At 35.9% G+C, this 25,112-nt stretch overlaps 1 protein-coding gene across 4 annotated transcripts in view; it reads right to left on the bottom strand.

Moving 5' to 3' along the window:
- KLHDC10 (kelch domain containing 10) overlaps positions 1-25,112 on the bottom strand; it is a 57,472-nt gene that overhangs the window by 17,555 nt on the left and 14,805 nt on the right. For 2 of the 4 annotated variants that reach the window (XM_008512738.2, XM_070616601.1), the window contains exon 2: positions 12,327-12,413. The exons of the other annotated variants lie outside the window; for them this stretch is intronic. In XM_008512738.2, coding sequence (XP_008510960.2) covers positions 12,327-12,413 — 87 coding nt within the window. The remainder of the gene's footprint in view (positions 1-12,326; positions 12,414-25,112) is intronic. 4 annotated transcript variants of the gene reach the window in all.

The raw sequence follows: 25,112 nt of genomic DNA, 5'->3' as shown, positions 1-25,112 counted from the left end.
TTATCTATGCAAATTAAAATGCTGGGTAAAGACCATCTGATCTATGTTTGATAAATATTAAACATTCTGTCAAGGAGTCTTCATAGCTAGGCGTAAAGAGGTAACTTTTCTTTCTTTTTACAGTAGCTACAGATTTCTTTATACATATTTATAGCCCAAGAGTAACTAACATATTAGAAAGTCAAATTTTATTTTTAATAAATCATGGGACTTTCTCAGAGCTAATGCCAAGGACATTCAGCATTACTTTTCATTATGTGAGATATAGTATAGGCTCACGAACCTTGACCAAAATGAAATTGGGCTTTAGATTCTTAAAGTAGTTCTCTGAACCTCCCCCTAAATTCTCCATGTGCAAATCCCACTTTCCTAAAAATCACTTGCTATTAATAAAATCACCCATAAAATCAGGTTACCTGATTCAGGAACTCCCACTAGAAAATGGAGAAATCAAAAATTAAAACTGAACTTGTATGCAGAGGTGAACTCTTAATATCCAGAAGGGAACATCCAGCTAAAGGGGCGAATATCTGTGATGTGAGCCATCTTCTCGTCCATGTGCTCATTGCCTCACAAATACTCACTCTTTACCCCAGGGAGTAAGCAGGAGCTTACCAGAACCAGGGAAATGGGCTTTAGTTTCTAGCCCAAAGAAAAAAGCAGCTAGCTGTCTGAGATAAGGTGACAGATGATTAGGTTGCTGTCAATGTTTTCACTATTACAAATAATATTGTAACAAAGCTTCCTTTACATATATGCATATGCAAGTGTCTGAGTACTTCTAGAAACAGAATTTCTGGGTCAAAGGAATATACACTTAAAATTTTTATAGATGCAATATTGTTAAAGAGCCATATTGCTCTCCAAAAAGACTAATTTATACCCACAGCAATGGGGCATGGAAGTGCCTATTTCTTCATGCCCTCTTCAACCTTTTCCATTTGTGCCAATCTGATGGATGCAAATTGGTGTCAGGTTAATTTGCATTTCCCTGAGTTTTACGAGTTCACATGTTTATTAGCTCATTTGTATTTCTCCTTTGGGGAATTGCCTGATCATATCCCTTGCCCACTTTTCTATCTATTGGGTTGTCTTCTCACAGATTTGTAGAAATTATTTATTATTTTTCTTTCTTCCAGCCTGCTATTTGTCTTTTAATTTTGTTTATGATATCTTTTAACATATGGAATTTTTTTGTGTAATTGAATCTTTCAATCTTTTAAGTTCCTTTGCAAAAAAAAAAAAGCTGCCTTTGCTTTACATCTTAAGTCTGCATTATAAAATTATAAAAATATTCTTATTTATTTCTAGTAATTTTATAGTTCTGATTTTTATATTCAGAACCTGAATACATCCAAAACTTATTTTTTGTGCATTGTATGAAACAGGGCTCTAATTTTTCCCTCAAAATGGAGAGGCCATTGTCCCCAAACCACTTGTGGAAAGCCATCCTTTCTACACCGAATTAAAATGTCACCTTTATCATATACTAAATTGATATGTTCTAGAGTAGAATTAGGAAAATCTCAATATCCAGGTCTAATCACCTTGGATACAAAATCTATTGCTCTTTAAGAATGCACACAAGTAATATAAAGCAACATCACAGAATATTAAATACATAAGCTCGTAAATAAAGTAGCACCTAACACATTGCTTAACAAGTCTATTACATACAAGGTGTAGCTACCTCTAGATGTGCTATCAAACATTTGTGGTGAGGCCATTTTTTTTTTATTAAGATTATGATAGTTTACAACCTTGTGAAATTTCACTTGTACATCATTGTTAGCCATGTTGTAGGTACACCACTTCACCTTTTGTGCCCTCCCCCGACCCCCCCTTTCCCCTGGTAACCACCGATCAGTTCTCTTTGTCTATATGTTAACTTCCACCTATGAGTGGAGTCATACAGAGTTCATCTTTCTCTGTCTGGCTTATTTCACTTAACATAATACCCTCAAGGTCCATCCATGTTGTTGTGAATGGGACGATTTTGTCCTTTTTTATGGCTGAGTAGTATTCCATTGTGTGTGTGTGTGTGTGTGTGTGTGTGTGTGTGTGTGTGTGTGTATGTGTGTGTGTGTATACACCATATCTTCTTTATCCAATCATCAGTTGCTGGGCACTTAGGTTGGCTCCATGTCTCGGCTATTATAAATAATGCTGTGATGAACATAGGGGTGCATAGGACTTTTAGAATTGCTGATTTCAGGTTCTTAGGATAGATACCCAGTAATGGGATGGCTGGGTCATAAGGTATTTCTATTTTTAACTTTTTGAGAAATCTCCATACTGTTTTCCATAGTGGCTGCACCAGTTTGCATTCCCACCAACAGTGTATGAGGGTTCCTTTTTCTCCACCACCTCTCCAACATTTGTCACTCTTGGTTTTGGATATTTTTGCCATCTAACAGGTGTAAGGTGATATCTTAGTGTAGTTTTGATTTGCATTTCCCTGATGATTAGTGATGATGAGCATCTTTTTCATGTGTCTATTGGCCATCCTTGTATCTTCTTTGAAGAAATGTCTGTTCATGTCCCCTGCCCATTTTTTGATCGGGTTGAGTTTTTGTTGTTGAGTTGTGTGAGTTCTTTATATACTATGGAGATTAACCCTTTGTCGGATAAATAACTGGTAAATATTTTTTTCCCAATTAGTGGGCTGTTTTTTTGTTTCAATCCTGTTGTCCCTTGCCTTGAAGAAGCTCTTAGTCTGATGAAGTCCCATTTGTTTATTCTTTCTATTGTTTCCCTCATCTGAGGAGTTATGGTGTCTGAAAAGATTCTTTTGAAACTGATGTCAGAGTGTACTGCCTATATTCTCTTCTAGAAGACTTATTGTTTCAGGCCTAATCTTTAGTTCTTTGATCCACTTTGAGTTTATTTTTCGCTGAGGCCATTTTTAAAAAACATGAAAACTTTTATTGTTAAAAGTATTAACTAGGTATAAATATCAAATAGACTAAAGGATAAATTCAGTTTAATTTAACTGGTCACTTCCTTCCAAATATAAAGCCCACTATTACCTCTACCTGAGAAGACAGGTCTTCTGCTGTACACCTGGAAGCCTGGACAGGAAAGCCGAAGAAGACTGAGCCAGCTGGCTCTCGCCATCACCAGCAGGTAGACCTTTTTACTACTCCCAGAGTCCAAGCTACTCAGGCAAAAGCAATCCATTCACATCAGTACGCAATCTTACTTCTTGGTTATATAAGTGTCTCCTACCGCAGGGATCCCATACCCTGTACGAGATGCATATGTAAAGATTTGGCTTCTTAGGACAGAATAATCTTAGGGCCTAAGATAGCAACAATAAAAGAAACTAGCTTTGGCAGACTGGTGTTACCATGAGTTAGTTCCAAGTGCTGAGCAAAGTATACTTGAGATAGCTGCCACACTCTACCTAGTTATATATCATCATGGGCTTCTGGGATCTGTTCAGTTCCACTGTCTATTTATCGATTCCTATACCATTACCACTGTTTAATTATGATAGCTTTGAAGTATCTATCAACATCTAGTAGGACAAATTTCCCTTTGTGTTATTCTTTTTCAAAAACTTCTTAGCTATTTTTCTCCATCTACTCTTGCAATGACTTTTAGAATCAGTTTGTTAAAATCTATAAAAAATCCCCTGGGCAGACACCATCTTATCCAGGCAATCAAAGTTAATATCACCAGTAATTGGACAAAACATTATGTGCAATGAGATGAACAAAATATTACTTTAGTGGTATTCCTGCCAAAAATGCATAAGCTGAATGTAATCATGAAAAAAACATGAGATAAACTCAAAGTAAGGGACATTTTACAATACAACCAGTCTGTACTATTAAAAAATATCAATGTCAAGGCTAAAGATACATGAGAACTGAATGCAACACATGATCCCAGATTTTCTTTTACTATAAAACACATTATTAATTGGCAAAATCTGAAATAAAGTCCACAAATTAGATACTAGTGTTAATTTTATCCATTATTTATAGCGTTAATTTCCTGATTTTGGTACTTGGTCTGCAGTTATATAAGAGAATATCTTTGTTTTTCAGGAACAGACACTAAAGTATTTAGGGGCAAAGGGCATCATGTCTGCAGCTTACTCTCAAATGGTTCAAATAGAAAAACACTATGTATATGCATACGTATGTATTATGTATAGAGAGGGAAGAAAGGGGAGAGGAGAGGAGAGAAAAGAGAAGGAGCAGAATAAAGTAAATGTGATCAAATGTTAACATTTGGGGAATCTGGGCGAAGGATACAGAAAATTTTTTTCACCGTTCTAGTAACTTCTCTGTAAGTCTGAAATTCTGTCAAGATAAAAATTAAATTTTAAAAAAGTCCCTTGAGGATTTTATTTGTGATAACCCATGAAGGAACATAATCTCTAACCATTTTCCTCATCTTTTCTGATATTTATCACTATGGTTTCACTGTTTTCTTGTTGTTTTTTATTTCTGAGTACATTATAATTTTCCATACAATTGTGAATAGACAGCTCTTTTATTTTCTAAGTGCTTGTTAATATACAGAAAAGTAATTTATCTTTGCAAGTTTAAACTTTATCCAATTTTCTGAATTCTATTATTAGTTATTAATTATCTTGAATTTTACAGTAGACAATCATATCATGTTAGTGATAACTTTCAGCTCTTTCTTTCCAATATATGTACCTTTTATTTTTTTCCTCTTCTTCTATTGTATTGGCTAAAACCTCTAGAACATGGTTGAATAGAGATGGTAACAAGTATTTTTGCTTTATTTTTTACTTTAATGAGGATACTGGTAATGTTTCACCATTACATAAGATATTTGATATTGGTGTCTTGTAGATAATCTATCAATAAAATAAATTTTCTCTTATTCTTGGATGTCTATGAATATTTTTCTTTACCAGGAATGGCTATGGTTTTTTAAAATAAAATTTTGATTGAAATGCAACATATAGAAAAGTACACAAGAGTGTAGCTTGATGCATTTTAACAAAATGAACACACTGAGTATCAGATTTTATTAAACTGCTTTTTTTGACATCAAGAAAATCACACTTGTTCCTTTAACTTGCTAAAGTAGTAAACTAAATACATTCCACAGATAAACTCAATTTGATCTTGATTTCTTTTTTTATTAGATTTATCCTTGTCATCTTATATATTGTTTTATTTACTATTCCTTCCTATTTTCTTTTTCTACTTTTCTGATTTTACTGAAATAATCAAGCTTTCTGTTTTTCTTTCCTTTTTTCCTAGGAAGATTTACATTCTGTCACCTCTAATATACTTTTTTAAACCCCCCAAAATCACTTTTCTAACAGTATTAAGAATAAACCACATCTGGAAAGAAACTTGGCTATTAATGGTGGTTACCTCTGGAAAGGGGAATTAAGGTAATGAGTGAAGATGTGAAGACCTTTGCTTTTTCAGTTTGACCTCTTTTATTGTGAAATAAACAAATGTATAGGAACATACATAACTATAAATGTATAGCTTAACAATGATCAAAAAGGTAAAATGTAATCATCATCCAAGCAAAAAAAATAGAGTATTGCCAGCGCCCAGATGCCCCGCTTACCTGCCCCTTCTGATCACAACCTCCTCCATCCCACCTCCTTCACTTCTAGAGGAAACCTATTTCCCGATTTTTATGGCAATCATAAAACTTGCTTTCTTTTAACAGCTTTATTAAAGTATACATTCCTAAACAATACTGTTTATTTTGGCCTAGTTTTAAAGTATATGTGTATAGAATGACATAGTATGTATTCTTCCTGTGCTCCTTCACTCACAATTATGTTTCTGAGATTCGTCCACTTTGCTGGGGGTAGAGGTGGTCTGCTCATTTCCATTGCCAAATAGTATTTCTTTGTATGAATATATACTACAATTTATCCAGTCTATGTTGTGAGAATGGACATTTGGTTTGTTTCAAATTAGTGGCTCGTAATGCTGTTATAAACATTTTGTACATGTTTTCAGGTGCACAGAGGCCTATATTAGTTGGCTAGAAATCTAGAAATGGAACTTGAGTCATAATGTATGGAAATCTTTACCTTTACTAGATAAGGCCAAACTGTTTACAAAATACTTGGTATTGGTATTGTCAGGCTTTTTAATTTAGCAATTCCTGTGGGTTTGTAGGCCTATCTCATTGAGGTTTTAACGTGCATTTCTCTCATCACTAGCAAGGTTGAGCACCTTGTCATGTTTATTGGCCAATTAGACTTTTCCTTTGAGAAAAATCAAGCCGTTAATACATTCTTCTACTGAGATGTCTTTTTCTTACTGATGTGTACAAATGTGTTATACATGCTTGATAAGGACCTTCACTTTTCACCCTGTGTATATCCAGATTATTTGACTTTTTTTTTTAAAGATTGGCACTTGAGCTAAGAGCTGTTGCCAATATTCTATTCTTTTCTTCTTCTTCCTCCTCCTCCTCCTCTCTACCCCCTCCCCTCTCCCCCTCCCCTTCCCCTTCCTTCTTCTCCTCCTCCTCCTGCTGCTCCTCATCCTCCCCAAATCCCCCCAGTACATAGTTGTATATTGTAGTTATGGGTCCTTCTAGTTGTGGCATGTGGGACGCCGCCTCAGCATGGCCTGATGAGCGGTGCCATGTCCGCACCCAGGATCTGAACCGGCAAAACCCTGGACCGCTGAAGCAGAACACACAAACTTAACCACTTGGCCAAGGGGCCGGCCCCTATTTGAATTTTAATTAGCACATATTATACCTGTAAATTCTAAAACAAAAAATTATATGATCTTTAGCAAAGTTTTACTTCTCCCTATCCCCAATTTGTTTAAATGTTAGTTACAGAATGCTATATACATACATACACACATACATACACACATATATATATTTATATTATTATTTTATATTTTTATAAATCTTTTCTTAAGAGTTATACTGGGCTTCACAGTCCCTTTATTTAGATGCAACTCTAAGTTGTAGTGGTGTCTCTGCACACTACTGCTTCTTATATCCAAATCTTCCTCTTTTTTGGATTCATTTTTCATCTTACTGGGAGTATCTCTTCATACTATTTTCTCAAAAAGGGTGTGTGTCATAAACTCTCAGGTTTCTTATTTATTTTGACCCCCACTTAAACATCAGTGAGGCTGGGTACAGTTCTGTGTTCAAGATAATTTTCCCTCAGAACACCGAGGCACTTATCTTCTAACAAATCATTTACCAGTAGGACATCCAACACCAGTCTGATTCTTAGTCTTGAGTCTTTCTATGTGACCTGTTTTCTACCTCTGGAATCATAAGTGGTTCAGTAATGTAGAGAGAGATGCTTTTTGTCTGTTTTTGCATTTTTCCTGCTTGTTCCTTGGTGGACCCTTTATACTTGAAAACAAAGTTTTTAGTCAGCATACGGAAATATTCTTTATTTTCTCCCTTCCACTGTCTGATCTTTCCTTCTGTAACTCTATAAAATGGATTCTGGATCACTTAGATCTTTCCTCAAAGCATGAATTTTCCTCATGTATTTTCTCTTTTGGCGTCTTGATTTATGGTCTGTATATTTCCTCTACCTTATATTCATAAAAATTGGTTTAAGCCTATTATTTAACCCTCCAACTTCATTTTTATTTCGGCAATCAAGTCTTCAACATTGAACTAAGTAATTCTTTAATCATTCCTTTTTCTCCACAGGAGTTAGTTTGTAATTTATGGATCCAGTTCACTCTTGACTGTGAGGAAACCTGTGATCAGAACTTCCTAAAGTTCCACTCTGCTTCCTCATTATCTCCACCATGGCCAGGTGTTTGATTTGTTCATCTTAGTTATATGCCTTCAAGTCTAGTTTCCCTCAAATATGTAGTGAGCTGATCACCTATTCATACTAATAAACGAAGGACTACATTGGTTAGTAATTGTAAGAGGCATGGATTTCTTCAACAGTTGTATTAGTCTGTCTCCAAACCTCCAAATGTGGGTCTCTGCAGCTAAGTGGTACACTGACAGACAGGTTTCCCTTTAGAAGTGGAGAAAAGGAGAGCAGTTTTGCCTTACTATTGCCAAATAAGGAAGTCTGCATTTTGAAAGTAATGTCCTTTAATGTACATCAATCCTTGATGGAGCTCCCTTTCTTTTCTTGTCCCCATTCCACCCTCCTCACCCAATCTATTGCAGAGGTCCATTAGCTAAAGCTCTGCTTTGTGCTTGCACTCTCTCCAATCCCAGCCTATTACAGCACTGCCTGCTCAACCCTCCCCAAAGCAAATCCCCTACTTTGCTTGAAGAGCTGTTCTCATAGCTTTATCCTGGGAACTAATGCCACTGTCAGAGCTCTTTATATGAAGGGAGGGAGAGAAGGAGTAGGGGAAATAACTGTTTTGTAGGTAGTCCCTTAATTATTTGCCCTGCTGTTCCATCTTTCCTCAGCCTGCTCCCTCCTCCTACACTTGCTAACTCTAGGGTTAGAGTTTCAGGAAAGAGGCCCATCTAAGAATTCTCTGACTTCCAGCATGCAGCAGGAGCATCTATTTGGGGTTGCATTTTATTCTGTTCTGGTTTCTCAATCAGTATAATTCCAACTACTTTCTATTATCCTGAAATCCCTCAGATTTTCTGGTAGTATTATAAAATAACAAGAATGATAGCAGTTAACATTAATTCAACATTAGCTAAATGTAAAAATTCTAAGTGCTTTGCATATATTCTCTCTCTTGATCCTCACAATAACCCTAAGAGATAGGTACTAGTATCATCATCCTAATTTTACAGATGAGGAAATTGAGGCAAAAAAAAAGGAACTTGCTCAAAGTCACACAGTTGGTAAATGGCAGAGCCTGGATTCAGACATAGGTAATCTGGCTTCAAAGTCTCCCTTTTCTGTTTTGTAAAACAATTATGATTTATTCTTTTTCTTATGTCTGTTTTGTCTTTTTCAATGATATCTGAGAAGTATGGGAGGGTAAATGGGGGTGTTTGGTTCATCATTTTATAATGGAAACCCACTGTCTTCCTTACACCAGTATTGTTTTTATACTGCACTTTTAATTGGTAGAAATATCTTTTAGAAAAGATGCAAGATCTAGTGAAGGAATCTAGTGATGAAAACGAGCCCTTGGAAACTGTGTTCAATCAGAATCAAGAAAGGTAATGTATAGGATTCCCAGAATGAGAAGCCTGAAAGTGGCAATTTCAAAAGTATAGCTAAGTTTTAAAAAAAATCTAAGGAAACACTACACAGCATTTTCACGTTCTCAGCAACTCATTAATTTATTATAACCACCACCAGAGAGAAGTTGAGAATGTCCTAAAATTTCAGTCCCATCCTATTACCTGACGGTGGCCTGTTTAATAATTCAATTCAACTCAAATACATATATCTACTACACGCACTACACTACAAACCGGAGGTAAAGAAATGAAAGGCACTGTCCCACTGTCCCTGCCCTTACGGAGCTTACAGTCTATGGGAGAAACAGATAAGTAAACAAACAACTATAATTCGGTGAGATAAGTGCTATGAAACAGGCACGTACACAGAGGGTGCCATCAGAACAGACACACAGGCCTTCCAAGGACACTTCCCTGGAATAACCCTTAGACTGAGTGCTCAAGGATATCCTATTATTGGTTTGGGGAGGTTAAACTGAATTTATCATTCTTTCTCTCAAATCTGCCCCTCTATCCACCTATCTAACACTGGTAATGAGCACAATGGTCCACAAAGAAAGCTTGAACTTTTCTTGACTTTTCCTTCTTCCCCTTCAATTAGTCGTCAAGTCTCATCTAATTCCACTTGCTTATATTTCAAATCAATTCCCTACTCTCTATTCCTACTACAATTACCTTAGTTGCAGCCTCCATCATTTCTTACCTTGGTAACTGTAATAACCTCATAACTGGTCTTTGAATTAAATCTCTTTACCAGTTAAAAAAACAAACTGATGCTGAAAACTCCCTTTGGGTGGTGTCCCACTTGATCTGGGCCCTCTTTAGCTTCTTCTCTCCACACTCTTTCCCACTATGTTGAACTCCCTACAGTTTTCTAAAAGACCACGCTCTATCTTGCCTAATTGCCTTTACTTGAGCTGCTTGGTTTCCATGGTTTGAGATGTTCCAACCCTCTCTTGCTAACACCTACTCAACCAAGCACATCCCTTCTGAAAAGTCATCCTGATGACCACTCCTCTTTCTCCATCCTCCCCACAAGCGGGTCAGGTACCTCTCCTGTGTGCTCCCACACCACACCACCTCATTGGGACACTTACCACAAAGAATTACACTCAAATTATTCTGTATTTGTCTCTTTACCTGATTCTCTACTACCTAGATCACTGAGCTAGCACAGTGCTGTTACATGGGAGGCAATCAAGAAGTACTGAGAGAGTGAAAGAATGAACGAACGAACGAAGATAGTTAAGTCTGTGAAAGCTAATGAGATAACCAAAGGAGATAATGGAGAGAAGAACAGAACATTGGAGCAATACCCACCTTTAGTGGGTAAGAAGAAAGAAGCTAGTGAAGGAAACAGAATGAACAATCAAAGAGGTAGGAAGAAAACATCTAGGGTTATACAGTGAAGTAACCCAAAAGAAGAGAAAAATTTAAGAAGGTACAGGTGGTCAACAGCATCAAACACTACAAACAAGTCAAAAAAGGTGAGAACTAAGACAAGGCCACTGATTGAGAGGCGGTTACTGGTGGTCTCGATACTGCTAATGCTGAGTTTACTCCTACCTCACTCTTCACGGCACTCAGAGACGATATTGCTCAGCCACTGAGGCAATTTAGGGCTTACACAATAACCAAAGGTATGAAACTTACCTGTCCTAATCTCTTTTTTCCATGATTAAAAAATCGAAAAACAGAATATACAAAAGAAAATAAAATCCCACTATCCAGATATAATTGTCACTATTTCCTGTTTTTTTTAATGTTTATATTTGTACAAAATTGATATTATATTGAATTCTATATCCTAATTAAACAATTTCTTAATTATACTTAAGTTTAGTCAGCCCAAGTTAGCTTTCTCATTGTAAATCACTAAATTAGCATTCTAATTTATAAAAAGAAAAAAAGGTTATAGACTTAAATGTGCCTGCTTGGCCATGTGTGCACAATGGTTTTTCTGTCACATAACTCTAAAATTACCTCTTAATCTGTATCAATAAAATTATTTATGTTAAAAGATAGCACACCACCCTAAGTATCTTATCTTGACAGATTTGGGCTGGATTTTATTCTTCTCATGCTCTGGAGCTTGGCTGCTAAAAATAGGTTAGGCACTAAATATAGAAACATCTATAGCAGCTGCAGGATTTTTTCCTAGTTGATTTTTTTAATAATCTCTTCAGTCAAAATTAAATACACCAGCTTATAAATAATTTAATAAGTGTAAATTACACCATTAAGCATGCTTATCTGATAATTTGTTATATCTAGAAAAATAGCGTGAACCAGGGTTTTCAACACTCTTCTGAGATTTTCTTTTTTCAATATGGACTATGTTTTAGTGGAAAAAATAAAAAATAGAAGGAATGCAATATTTCTAAAAGTAAGAATTACTAGGTCAAAGGATGTGAACATTTTTAAGGCTTTTGATACACACTACCAAACTGAATCCAGAAAGGCTTGTGTTAAATTTATGCTTCCTTCAACATATGAGCTTCATTTCCCTATACTCTTGCCAACACTGGGTATTCTTAGTCTTTGCCCCCCTAATAGGTGAAAATAATATCTTATTATTTTAATTATAATGTTTATAACAACAGTGGAAAATAAATATTTGTTCATATTTACTGATTTTTCTTTTTTATGAATGAATTGGTTATTCATGTTCTTTTACCTATTTTTCTAGTGGGCATTCACTTTTAAACTATTGATTTATAACAGCTCTTTATATATTCATGATATTAATCATTTGTTACAAACATTTCCTCCTTTTATCTTTTCATTTATGGTTTTTGACATGAGAGGTTTTCAATTTTATAGTCATAAATTAATCTTTATTTCTTCTTTGAAATTATATTTACAAAATTCTTCCCACATTCATGTTTTATAAATTATTCAAAGTTCTTCCTAATATGGTTACAGTGGAATAATACTGACAGTAGTGAGATGATTTATTTCTACCATCTAGTACACATTAAGTGATTCTGACTCCCTAAAACTTATAATCACAATTCCAGTAGTGGTCAGTACGAAACACAAGTTTAAAAACTAAGTTCTAGACCTTTCTTACTCCAATTTTAGCTGTTTAGATAATTTTTAAAAGCCAGAGTTTTGAGTTTAGAAAATTCATTCAAAGTTCCCTTTAACCCATATGAAACACAGATCTCTTGCTAGTTATCACCCACCTCTCAAAAACCTGTTAGGGATCCTTATGATGGGACAGGACTGAATGAAGCGCCTCCTAACTGGGTCCCATCGTATTTTCTTCTTACCTGTTACCACAATTATCAGCAATAAGTCAGACACATACAACACATGGCAAATAATACATAGTTACTGTAGTTAAAAAGACAGAAAAACAGGAAACAAAACAATACTTGAATACAGAAAGAAGTGATGTAAAGTAGCATTTAACCCTGTTTTGAAGGTCAAAACAAAATTAAATTAATATATAAGCAGTGATGAAGGTTTTCAACTCATCCCCAAAAGAATCCAGACAATTATGTACACCATTTTCCAAAAATGCATTCAATAATCACCAATGCCATCTTGTGGCAAAAATTCACCAGGAGTTTTACAAACAGATTAAAAACTATGACATTTTTAAAAGTCAGTGAGTGTCAAAAAAGGACTAAAATTAATTTGGCATAATGTAGGCTCCTGTTCTCTTCCAGGTTTGGTATTCTCTTATCAGTTATATGGTTAAGAGGATAAAGCAATGGGCACCATTCTTTAAATATGAAAATAAGCTGATCTTGGTATAATTAAAATTTTATGGTAGCAGCCAAATAAAACAAACATTTAATATCTTGGCACCTCCACTGGGGGGAGGGAGAAAGGCGGGGAGGAAATTCATCTACCTTCCCAGGAAGCAAATCAGCTCCACATTAATCCAAATTAAAACTTTTCTTACAAAATAGAAGAAAAATGCAAGGCATTATAGAACTGTTAAATGGGATAATTTTGTCTCTTCCCAAAGTTTTGATAGCTCCCAAAGACAGCAATTAATATTTGTACATAGTTTAAAGTTTACAAAGAGCGTCCACACATTTTACCTCGTTTGATCCTCACAGCAATCCTGTGTGGATCCCACAGTCATTTCATTAAGCCCCTGCTACGCCCTGAGACCCAGGCCAGACTCTAGGGTAGTGAGGGGAGGATGTGACTCCACCCTCAGGAGCTCACGGTCTTGTGAGGAAGGGCAGATGTCTAAACAAATAATTACATTACAGGGAAGTAACTGTTATAACAGGGCCTATAAAAACACTTTGAGGAAGATATTACCATCTTAATTTTACAAGCAAGGAAGCTAAAGGAAAATTAAGTGACTTATTGCCAGAGCCAGGATTCAAGCCCAGGCCGTTTGACTCTAAAACCTGCCTTCTTTCCACTACATCACACTTACTCTGTCTCAAAATCCTTAGAAAGCATACAGTTTTTGGTTTTGGCAATTGGAAATATATTTCGATGCTCATCAGCAAGGTCTGGTTTGTTTACATAGAGATACGCAAATTCTGTGTAATGAAATGACATTACCTGCACATAAGTACTTAACATTGTGAAGACAACAGACTCATGGGCAACGGGAAAAATTATCTTGTAAAAGGGTTTATCTTTTAATCCTCTAAGTCTTTTAAATCACTAGTTTCCAAATGTTAGTCTATGCTAGGCTAAGGTGAAGCCTCATCAGTCCAACACAAAATGAGAAAAATATGGACAAGGCAGTGAGTTTTTTAAAAAGGTAAGATGTTCCATTTAAAGGCCTGTCCTTTTTTCAGAGATTAGAAACTTTTTGTTATTAAGTATTCTTTATTTAATGAGATGAAGGTGATAGGAAATGATAGTTGGTTTTGTTTTTTATTATTCTTGCTTGGAAAAATAGAAAATTTGCAAGTCTATGTGTATCCCTCAAATATATATATATTTAAATTTAAGGTTTACGACATCCAAAAGTCTGGAGAACCACAGCTTTAAATCAATACAATATTGTTCATGACTCGTTAAGTCCAACATGGTAAACCACACTGTCAAAGGATACATAAAATGTATAAGAAACTTCCCTTGCCCTCAAGAAGCTTACGTTCTAATTAGGGAGACAAGACAGACACATAAAACAATTAGATAGCAATACAAGACAGAATATAACAAGTGATTAGCTTAAAATGACATTTTTATGTATCAAAAGCATTAAATGGTACATACCCTTTGACCCAGTTATTCCACTTCTAGGAATTTATTCCTAAAGAAACAATCATATACGCATGGAAAGATGTATGGACAAAGATCCTCACTATGATATTCTTTAATTTGGCAAAAAATTAGAAACACTTTTAATGTCCAATGATAGGTAGATTAAGTATGCTAAATAAACATACTTAAATACATTCATATTCTACGCACCACTAAAAAGTACATACAGTCATGCGTCGCTTAACGACGGGGATATATTGTGAGAAATACATTGTTAGGCAATTTCGTCATTGTGTGAACATCACAGAGAGTACTGAAGGGGAACAAAATTTGCCACCCCAAAATGTGTCTCTTTAACATGAGGATTATTTTAGGCCAATTTTTTTTTTTTTTTTAAAGATTTTATTTTTTCCTTTTTCTCCCCAAAGCCCCCTGGTACATAGTTGTGTATTCTTCGTTGTGGGTTCTTCCAGTTGTGGCATGTGGGACGCTGCCTCAGCGTGGTCTGACGAGCAGTGCCATGTCCGCGCCCAGGATTCGAACCAACGAAACACTGGGCCGCCTGCAGCGGAGCGCGTGAACTTAACCACTTGGCCATGGGGCCAGCCCCTTTAGGCCAATTATTTTTAAAAGACAAAGTTTTTCTGCTACCTCCCCCTTAACTGCCTAAAAGAATTCAGACCAAAAAACCTGTCTCAGGAAACAAGCTACCACCTTAGCATCACATGAACTAGGTGGTTGACAGGGAGGCACCTGGAAAAGCCTGTGTGTTGGGCTCCCCTCTGTGTTCTTCTGTTTCTGCGTGGCCAAACACGTGTTTTCCAAACATTTTCTCCTTATCACCTACCTGTGAGCTGCCTTCCTTCCCTTTGAAGTCCCTGACTCTCCTCACTCCCAACATCTTCTTTTGTCTTTAGCTGAGCATGGTATTTAAGGTGAGGGCTTCAGCCATTTTGGTGAGTTACTCAGTTTTTCTGGGTTTCTCCCATGTATACATGTTATTAAATTTTTGTTTGTTTTTCTTGTTAATCTGTGTCTTGTCAATTTAATTCTTAGACTAGCCAGAAGAACCTCGAAGGGTAAGAGGAAAATTTCTTCCTCCCCTATACTACTTGCACAAAACTAGATGGTACAGCTTACTACACACCTAGGTTATTTGATACTAATCTCTATGGGACCATCATCGCATATGTGGTCCGTCATTGACCGAAACGTCATTATGCGGTGCATGACTGTACAAGAATATTTACTAATGTGAGAAAACATTCACAGTATATTGCAAATAGAAAATGCAAGGCAAAAATAGTACTAGAGTATGAGACCACATTAATTTAAAAAAGTATATATATTCATGAAAAATACAAGAAAGATATACATCAAATTTTAATTGTGGTTATCTTTGGGTGGTTATCATGATTGATTTTTGTTTTTTTCTCCTTAGTGCTGGTCTTTATTTTCCAAGCTTTCTCATTAAGTATGCATTACTTTTGGACTGGAAGAAAAACAATACCATATTACTTTAATTTCTTCTAAAGTTATAAAAACAATACTGTAAAGAAACATACCAAAGTGTCAACAGTGGTTATGATTGGGGTTCAGTGTTATTACCCCTTTTATTTTATCCAAAAATTCCAAGACATATATTATTTTATTATGGAAAAATATACAGCAAATTTAGAATAACACTGAGGGAATAACATTGAAAATTATTGAATCAAAGTTGTAATCAAAAATCCTTTCTGATGTCTTCTCAGAGCTCTGTCAAACATCTTCAGCCTGTTTCTCTCTCAGCAACCGACATAAGTCTGTCATCCGCACAGGCTAATGTTGACTCTATGGAGGTTATTCATGCAAGATCAGAACTGACTTCAGAACCCATGTTTTCTTTCTTCACCCAAAGAGCCGGAAAAAAAGAGAAACCAGCAACATAGCAAATATATGTCTTTCCAATTTCATGTAAATATATTTTTGGTCTAAAGTTTTGTTCACTGAAGCATAATTTTTATACATTTGAACTGCCAATCTTCACGGGATTGCTTCTACTCTCCAAAACAAAAACAAAAAACAATCTTTTCAACTATTTCCTCAATATTTTATTTTTTGCTGGCTTTCAAAATTTTTTCTCCTTTTTATTAATTTCACTATAAATATGACATAGCCATTGACTGAATCAAGATGATTGACTGAGCAGACTGCAAGCAAGCTCCCCTTCTCCTAATGCCCCACAAATAACACAAAAGCCATTTTTCAAAAATCCATAATCAAAACACCGCAAGAAATGTCCTTAGTGGACTAAAACTATGAGGAATCACTGAAAGATGAAAAGCTGATAAATCAGCTTAAAGAAAGAAATCACAGTCCTATAGGCCCAGAGTAGAGGGCTATTGCACATGGTTAGAGCAGCCCTCAGAGGAAACTAAGCATTATAGAATAATGATATTCTGTAATGATCAAGCATTATGGAATAGAGGGATTTGCTCCCAGATGGGAGCAGTGGCATCAAACAAAAAAGGTGTGACTCCCCAGGTAGGAACAATGAGTATAAACACTTGGATCAGGGAGACAAGACAGGGCCCTGGCTGGATTTAACCCCCAGGCAGAAGAGGGGACACTCACACTAAAGAAGACTGGCAATTGGTACACTTCATCTCATTGCACATTCCATCTCTACCCACCGGCAGTGGAGACTTGCTGCAATACAGACGTAACACTCATAGGAAGGCCAACAAGGACTCTCAAGTAAAGATGAATGAGCACAAAACCAAGACTCAAACATGAAAAAGAGGCACTAGTGTGATAAACAGAAGAACCTACATCCAAAGAAAGAGAGTTAACAAATAAGGCCTTAGATTAAGTACAATTAATATCCTCAGAGATATCCAAGATAATAATACATTTATCAAAAAAATCAACTGGAACTCTTAGAAATTAAATTTTGATCACTGAACTAAAAAACCTAAGAACTGAAAAAATAAAAAGCAAATTAAATTAAATTAAAGTAATCTGAAAGACAGAGCTAAGAAATTCACCAGAATACAATACATAAGGAAAAAGAAGTAGAAAGCATTATAAAAAATTAAGATAAAAAAGATAATTGAGCAATCTCTATCACAATTCCAAGTGTCTTTTTTGCAGAAATGGACAAGCTAATCCTAAACTTCATATGGAAATGCAAGGAACCCAGAAAACCAAAACAACTTTAAAAAGAACTAAATTGGAAGACTCACACTTCCTGATTTCAAAACTTACTACAAAGGTACAGACTTCAAAACAGTGTAGTACTGGCAAAAAGATGGACATATATATCAACGGAATAGAAGAGAGTCCACAAGTAAACCCAAATATCTGTGGTCAATTGACTTTTGACAAGGGTGACAACAGTACCCGGTGGGAAAGAACAGTCTTTTCAACAGACTGGGAAAACTGGATATACTTTTAAACTTAGAATTCTATACCTAGGGGCCAGCCCTGAGGCCAAGTGGTTAAGTTTGTGCGCTCCGCTTCAGTGGTCCACGGTTTCGCGGGTCCGGATCCTGGGTGCCGACGTGGCACCACTCATCAAGCCATGCTGAGGTGGTATCCCACACAGCACAACCAGAAAGACCTACAACTAGAATATACAACTATGCACTGGGGGGCTTTAGAGAGAAGAAGAAAAAAAAACATTGGCAACAAATGTTAGCTCAGGTGCCAATCTTTAAAAAAACAAACAAACAAGAATTCTACACCTAGTCAAACTCTCACTCGGGTGGGGAGTAAAATTAAGACATTTTTGAATGCACAAGGACACAAAAATTTTGCTTCCCTCAGACTTCTGGTGAAAGAATTACTCAAAGATATGTATCTGGAATAAAAAAAAATTAACGTAACAGAAAACAAGGTACAAGAAAAGAGTAAGCAGAGAAGCCAGTAAAGCCTTTAAGTTTAAATAAGAGCTGATTAGAAAAAAACAAAACAAAACAAAATACAAAAGCTTATGAACATTCAGAACTACAATCTCAGATGATATCAACAGGAGTAACTGTGAGGATAAAAAGAGGGGATGGGAGAAGGGAAAGCAGATGAATGGCAAAGTCCTTGTCTTGTTCAGAAGGAAGACACAGAAAGTGATTAATATAGGTATTGATAGAAAATATAAATTTAAGTACTGTATAAAAAATTTAAGGGGGCCAACCTGGTGTAGTGGTTAAGTTCATGCACTCTGCTTCAGTAGCCCAGGGTTCGCCAGTTTGGATCCCGGGCACAGACCTACACACTGCTCATCAAGCCATGCCATGGCAGCATCCCACATACAAAATAGAGGAAGACTGGCACAGATGTTAGCTCGGGGACAATCTTCCTCAAGCAAAAAGAGGAAAATTGGCAACAGATGTTAGCTCAGGGACAATCTTCCTCAGCAAAAAATAAATAAATAAAAAACTTAAGAATACTACATGGCTTCACTCCAAACATTTAAGGAAGATATAATACCTATGCTACGTAAATGCTTTCAGGGAATAGAGAAACTCATTTATGATACTAGTAGAACTCTGCTATCAAAATCTGATAAAGACATTAAAAATAACTACAGGTCAATATCCCTTATAAATATAGGCATAAAAGTTCTAAACAAAATATTACCAAATCAAATGAAAGTTACATAAAAAGGATAATACATCGTGACCAATTGAAATTTATTCCAAGAATGTAAGACTGATTTCACATTCAAAAATCAGTATAATTCACCACTTTAACAGAATAAGGAGAAAAACCATATGATCACCTCAGTAAGTGCAGAAAAAGCATTTGATAAAATTCAACAGCAAGCAAACTGGGAAAAAAAGAAATTTATGCTCACACAAAACCTTGTACACAAATGTTCATAGGAGCTTCCTTCACAATAGCCCAAATCTGGAAACTACATTCCAACAAACGAATGGTGAAACAAACTGATACATCCACACCATGGCACACTGCTCACTATCAACGAGCTGCTGGAATGTGCAACAACCTGGACGGCTCTCAAGGGAATTTATGCTGAATAAAGCAAGCCAACGTCAGAAGGTTACATATTACATGACTCAATTTACATGACATTCTTGAAATGACAAAATTATGGAGCTTGAGAACAGATTAGTGGTTGCAGGAGGTTGCCAGGGGAAGGGGCTGTGGCTATGAAAGGGTAACATGAGGAAGCCTTGTGATGGATCTGTTCTATATCTTGACTAGGTGGTCACACAAATCTACACGTGAGATAAAACTACACAGAATTCAATACAAATACACACACACAGACACAAATGAGTGCATGTAAAACTAATGAAATCTGAGGAAGGTCAATGGATGGTGTCAACGTCCATTTCCTGGTTGTATTATTGTACAATAGTAACAAGAAGTTATTCGGGGAAACTGAATAAAGAGCATATGGAGCTCTCTGTATTATTTCTTACAAGTGAATGTGAATCTACAATACCTCAAAGTAAAAAGTATGAAAATTAAGTAGATAAAAAGCAAAATGAAGAAAAAGCTGATTATACTGATAGGAGGCAGACTGTATTTAAAATGATATATCTGAAACAATTTTTAATATTTTAATAGTTAGAACTACTGACAGAGAACACAATATAAGAATTCTGATTCACGTGGCTAAGCCGTGTGGTAAGGTCCTACTGCTTTATACAATGCAGTATCTATAATTTCAGGGGCTGGCCTTGTGGCATAGTAATTAAGTTCGGCGTCCTCCACTTCAGCTGCCCAAGTTCGGGCATTTGGATCCCAGGCGCAGACCTATACCACTCGTCAGCAGGGCTGTGGCAGTAACCCACATATAAAGTGGAGGGAGACTGGCACAGATGTTAGCTCAGGACTAATCTTCCTCACCAAAAAAAAAACCAAACAAACAAACAACCCAGAATTTCAAAAGAGAAGCAAATTAATACTACATTCAGAATCACTGAACAGTTGTGAAGACTGTTTACTGCACAAGAGCTCCAGGCCAAGTGGGGGCTAAAACACAGCCTGCACTCTACTCCCCAACGCACCCATGGGACTATGTCTACTTGAAAGAGGCATTTTTTAAAAATTTGCACAATGGCACACTTTGGGCCAGCAGTAACCCACTTGTTAAGTAAATGATTTCTTTTACACATAGGAGAAATAACATTTGCTGAGTATCTACTCTATTCCCAGCACTTAGCTATACTCATTTTTAAATTCTGCCTTTTGCCTTTCAAAACAAGAAAACCTAAATCCATATTTTAGTTCTGTTGTGCTGCTTGGGTATAGAGTATTCCTTAGAAAGCTTCAGTTCTGTTTCAAATCCTTTTGGAAACAAAGTGACATATAAATTAATACAAACTAAAACATGAATTGCAGTGCTATATTGTACTGTGTTATGGTTTAGTCATGGCATTACATACACGTGTTTGTGCCTGTGTATGAGTGTGTATGAAAACAACTGCACTCTTTAATATCAACAGTTCCAAGAACTCATTTAATCCTCACCACAACTCTATGAGATAGATACTATTATTATTCCCAATTTATATATGAGGAAATTAAGACACAGAGAGAGTAAGTAACTTCCCCAAGGTCATTTAACTGAGCAAGTGAAAAATCTGGGATTCAAATCCACGCAGTTGGGATCCAAATCACGCTTAACCACTCCACAATAATGTTCTGAGTCACAATTGAATTTGGCACCTGAAAAAGCATGTCTAATAGAGTCACTTGATAAATACTTGTTGAACGAATGAATGAAAGAACGAATGAATACTAAGGCAGTGATTCTCAACCAGAGGTGTACTCTCCCAACTACCCCCCCTCCCCCAAAGAAGCTGCTCTCCTCTCTCAAGATTCTGGTTTTATCCCCTATTATACCATCATATTGCTACTTTACTAAAAATAAAAACCATAATAAGTCCTTGTAACTAGTGGAATAACTGTAACATTTCCCATCCCTTAGATTTTTAGGAGTCAAAAAAAGAACAACTGTGCTGGCAACTGGAACAAGCACTCTGATTCTTTTAAGGGCCTTCAAGCTAGGGTGTGAGCAGCTGTTGACTACTTACTGGCTTCTACTGTACTTCCCTGATATACACACAGGAAGCGTATCTTTAGGGAGTTACAACATTGAGGCAAAAGCAGTTATCCGCCTCTGAGACATCAGATACGTTATAGCTTCTGTTTTTAACTACACCTCATATTTTATTTATTTATTTATTTCAAACATTCTATTTTCATATATATATCTCTGTTTATAACCCAACTCAAATATTTTTGGCACTAAGAGAGGAATAAATGGTAAATGAATGACATTTGCTGGTTCTTGCTTTCTCTGTTGCTTGCCATTTCTGTTGTTCATTAAAACATGCTCATTTCCCCTGCCATGCTTTATTTTTCTGTTTTCTTTCACTTTAGTCTCGTCTCTATTCTGACATTACTCTTCTGACGTTTGTGGCAAAAAACAGGCCTACTATAGACTTCTTCTAAATCTTAAGCTGCTCTTTGTCATTTGGTTTATATTATTCGTTATTCAAGTATTACTTTACTGAAAAGTAGCCTTGTTGGTTGAGGAGTTTTGTCTTTCGGGGAGAGGGGGGCATAGGAGGAGTTGTATCTGGCTCAAACTGTTCCAAAAGGTAGAGCTGATATTGAAACCAGTGTTCGTAAATTACTGAATTCTAAGCTATACCCTCCTTCCTTAGAAATACTAAAACCAAAATAGGCTAAAGATTTTACAGATTAAAAATTAATCAAAAAGCATTATAATTCATAAACCTGTTAGATTAAAATATTAAATCTGAATCTAACAAACAAAGTTCCTGAGAAGACTTCTGATTTAAAACAGCATCATCACATTCTCAATGTTTAAGAATGGCTGCCGAGACTTTAAAAGTTTTAAATAAAAACTACACCCTTTTGGAACAGTTTAATCTTTTAACAGGAAGAATTAACTATAAACTATATGTATACTTGATGGTCTCTAAAGCTTTAAAAATTCTACAGTTCTCAATGTAATCAGAAATGCTCCAAAAATCTTAGAATTTACCTGGTACAGTGGTTCCTGAGATGCTGGACTAGCTGGCTTGCTGCAAGCGTATTAAAAATAACAATAAACACAAAATCAAAAAGATTACCAGGTCCATCCCAGTAGGTTTGGCATATTAACTTTGATGGGGAATCAGGTTCCACTGAGACTAATAAAATTCTTGGCTCTCTTCCCAGAAAAATGTACATATACTCACAATTTTACATATGATATAATCCCCTGAAGACCATCCACAGACTCATGAATTGATGGACTCCAGGTTAAAAAAAAAAAAGGATTTAGAGACAGAATGTTATCATTGTTTTCAAAAGGGTGGCTAAATGAAAGGAGGAAGAGATTTATTCCTAATTCTACTAGAAGACACAACTGGGAGAAACTTACAAAAGTTGCAGCTGAATCTAAGGCAACTCTGTAATAATTAGAGTCAACAAGTACTCTGACAGCTCTCTCCACAAAGTAATAGGCAGCTCGTTAATCTAAGAGGTTGAAATAAACAGACCTCTTTAAAATAGAGGTTAAAAAAAGAGCTACTGCAGAAAGGATTCCCACATTGGGTGGAAGATAGGGCAAGATGACTGCCAAGGTCTTTTTCAATTTTAACATTTTACGATTCTAAGAAGTTTTAGAAGAGGGGGGAAAAAGGAAAAGAATAAAAAGTTAATTAAAATTTTTTTTTCACTGCTTATAGGTTGTCTTCTGTGTTTAAGACTAAAAAAAATAAAATAATCTTCATTTGTGCTCTATGTGTGTCTGTGTCAATGTGCCTGTCCTGAAATGTAAACTATAGCCAGAGGATCTCTTTTTCTTAATTCAGCATTGCCTTCTTCCTTTTTATCTCCAACAAAACTCCATTCTTAAAAAAACAATGAGTACAGAACACATCCAACAACCCTAGAAAATAATCCAATCAGTTTCTTTACAAACAACTAAATATTTGAATCCTAACTCTACTGAAATAAAAATTTCCAGTAATAACCCAGTCGAGAGTCAGACTACCTTATTTGGTCTTTTCTTGCTTCTGGATTTCTTTCACTCTAACTTGAGTATCCAGAGAATAACCTCTCTCCCCAAAAATATCCTTGAGAGGAAAAAAAGATTAAGTACTAGGTGCAAGTAGATGTATGAGACTAAATATGAAACACCGACTTTTGAATCAATACATTTTGGGAATGCCTGACGCACTTAAATTTTGCAAAGCCCCTCCTTTAAGGAGCATCAAAGATGCTTAGCTCTTTAGAGACACAGAGCCCTCCCCATTTCTGCAAGTGAAACTGAGGAACTAAGCAGAAAGAAATCTACAAATTCTGATAGTTAAATGATTGTATCCAGAAATGTCATTTGTTTCTTTTGCTACTCATTCTGTTCCTTAATTAAAACTAGAAAAGTAATCAATTTTGAAAGTAAAGATACAATTGCTCTTTATGAATTCACTTTTCCTTCTCTCAGGTCACCATTTTCTGTTGGCAAATGAAAGGTCTTCTAAGAAAATACCTAGACTTGACCAAAGGCAATAAAAATTTGGTCAGACTAAATCTGGCAAAAAGTAATAAAATACTTACAAAGTAACAAATGTTTAGCATCTGATATTTTGAAAACTGCTTTTAAGTCTAATACTTAAAGACAAGCTATTCCGACAAACCAATAACAATCCTGTTACGCAATAAGCAGAGAGTCAATAAAAATATCCTACATACAAAACTAGAAACTGTCAGATAGGAATACTGCCAAAGTAGGCATGATTTCTTGGAAGACATCTGCATGAAGCATTATACTCAGAAATAACAGCTATTCTTTACTCAGAAATACAAATTTCAAAAGATAACATTTCACAAGAAGATTTGCATTGAAGCCTTTTTTCTATAAATGCACAGATAAGTTTTGGACTTAAAATCATAATTGAGCAGAAAAAAATTCTGATGTAGCTTTAAGAAGTTACTTCTCTCTGAATGGTTTTCTCAAAGCTTTGTTTTGCATGTGCATGCATATTTAAAGCTAAATATACTACCTCTCTCTAAAGTACCCAGTTTGAAGTGCCCATTATAAATTTCATATTCCTGAATCAAGTGTGTGTGTGTGTGTGTGTGTGTGTGTGTGTTTTAATGAGGAGTCCCCAGGAACTGCTTGTTTTTTTTTTTAAGTATGCTTTTTGGTGAGGAAGAGTGGCCCTGAGGTAACATCTGTTGCCAATCTTCCTCTTTTTTTTCCTCCTCAAAGCCCCAGTACATAGTTGTATATCCTAATTCTAAGTCTAGTTCTTCTGTGTGAGATGATGCCACAGCATGGCTTGATGAGCAGTATGTAGGTCCAAACCCAGGATCAACTGGCAAACCCTGGGCCACCGAAGTGGAGTGCCACAGACTTAACGACTACAGGGCCAGGCCCTGTTTGTGTGTGTTTTAAGGAATTTGTTTTATGTGACACCAAGATGTTTGTGGTTAGTGTTTGTTTGATCAATTACACATCTGATTCAAATTAACTGAGCTGACAGCTTGTTGATAAAACCATATGGCAAGAGCTACCGAGGATAAAAACAGAAACAACTCAAAAAAAACACCATTCAACTCCAAAACTCTCTCATTTTTTTGGCTAGTCATCATCCTTCAAATTTCACTATCTAGTCTTACAGACAATTCAATGATTGCATATTAGATAAAGCTTGGAGCAAATTCACTGACAGTATAGCAAATATAAAAGGGAAGAGCATGAGATCAGGCTAAATTCCAAATGCAGCAGGAAGCCACAGAAGGATTTT

The sequence above is a fragment of the Equus przewalskii genome, chromosome 4, assembly GCF_037783145.1.
Source record: "Equus przewalskii isolate Varuska chromosome 4, EquPr2, whole genome shotgun sequence".
NCBI classification, from domain to species: domain Eukaryota; kingdom Metazoa; phylum Chordata; class Mammalia; order Perissodactyla; family Equidae; genus Equus; species Equus przewalskii.
The sequence above is the reverse complement of the archived record's forward strand: the minus strand, read 5'-3'. Positions and strand labels throughout refer to the sequence as shown.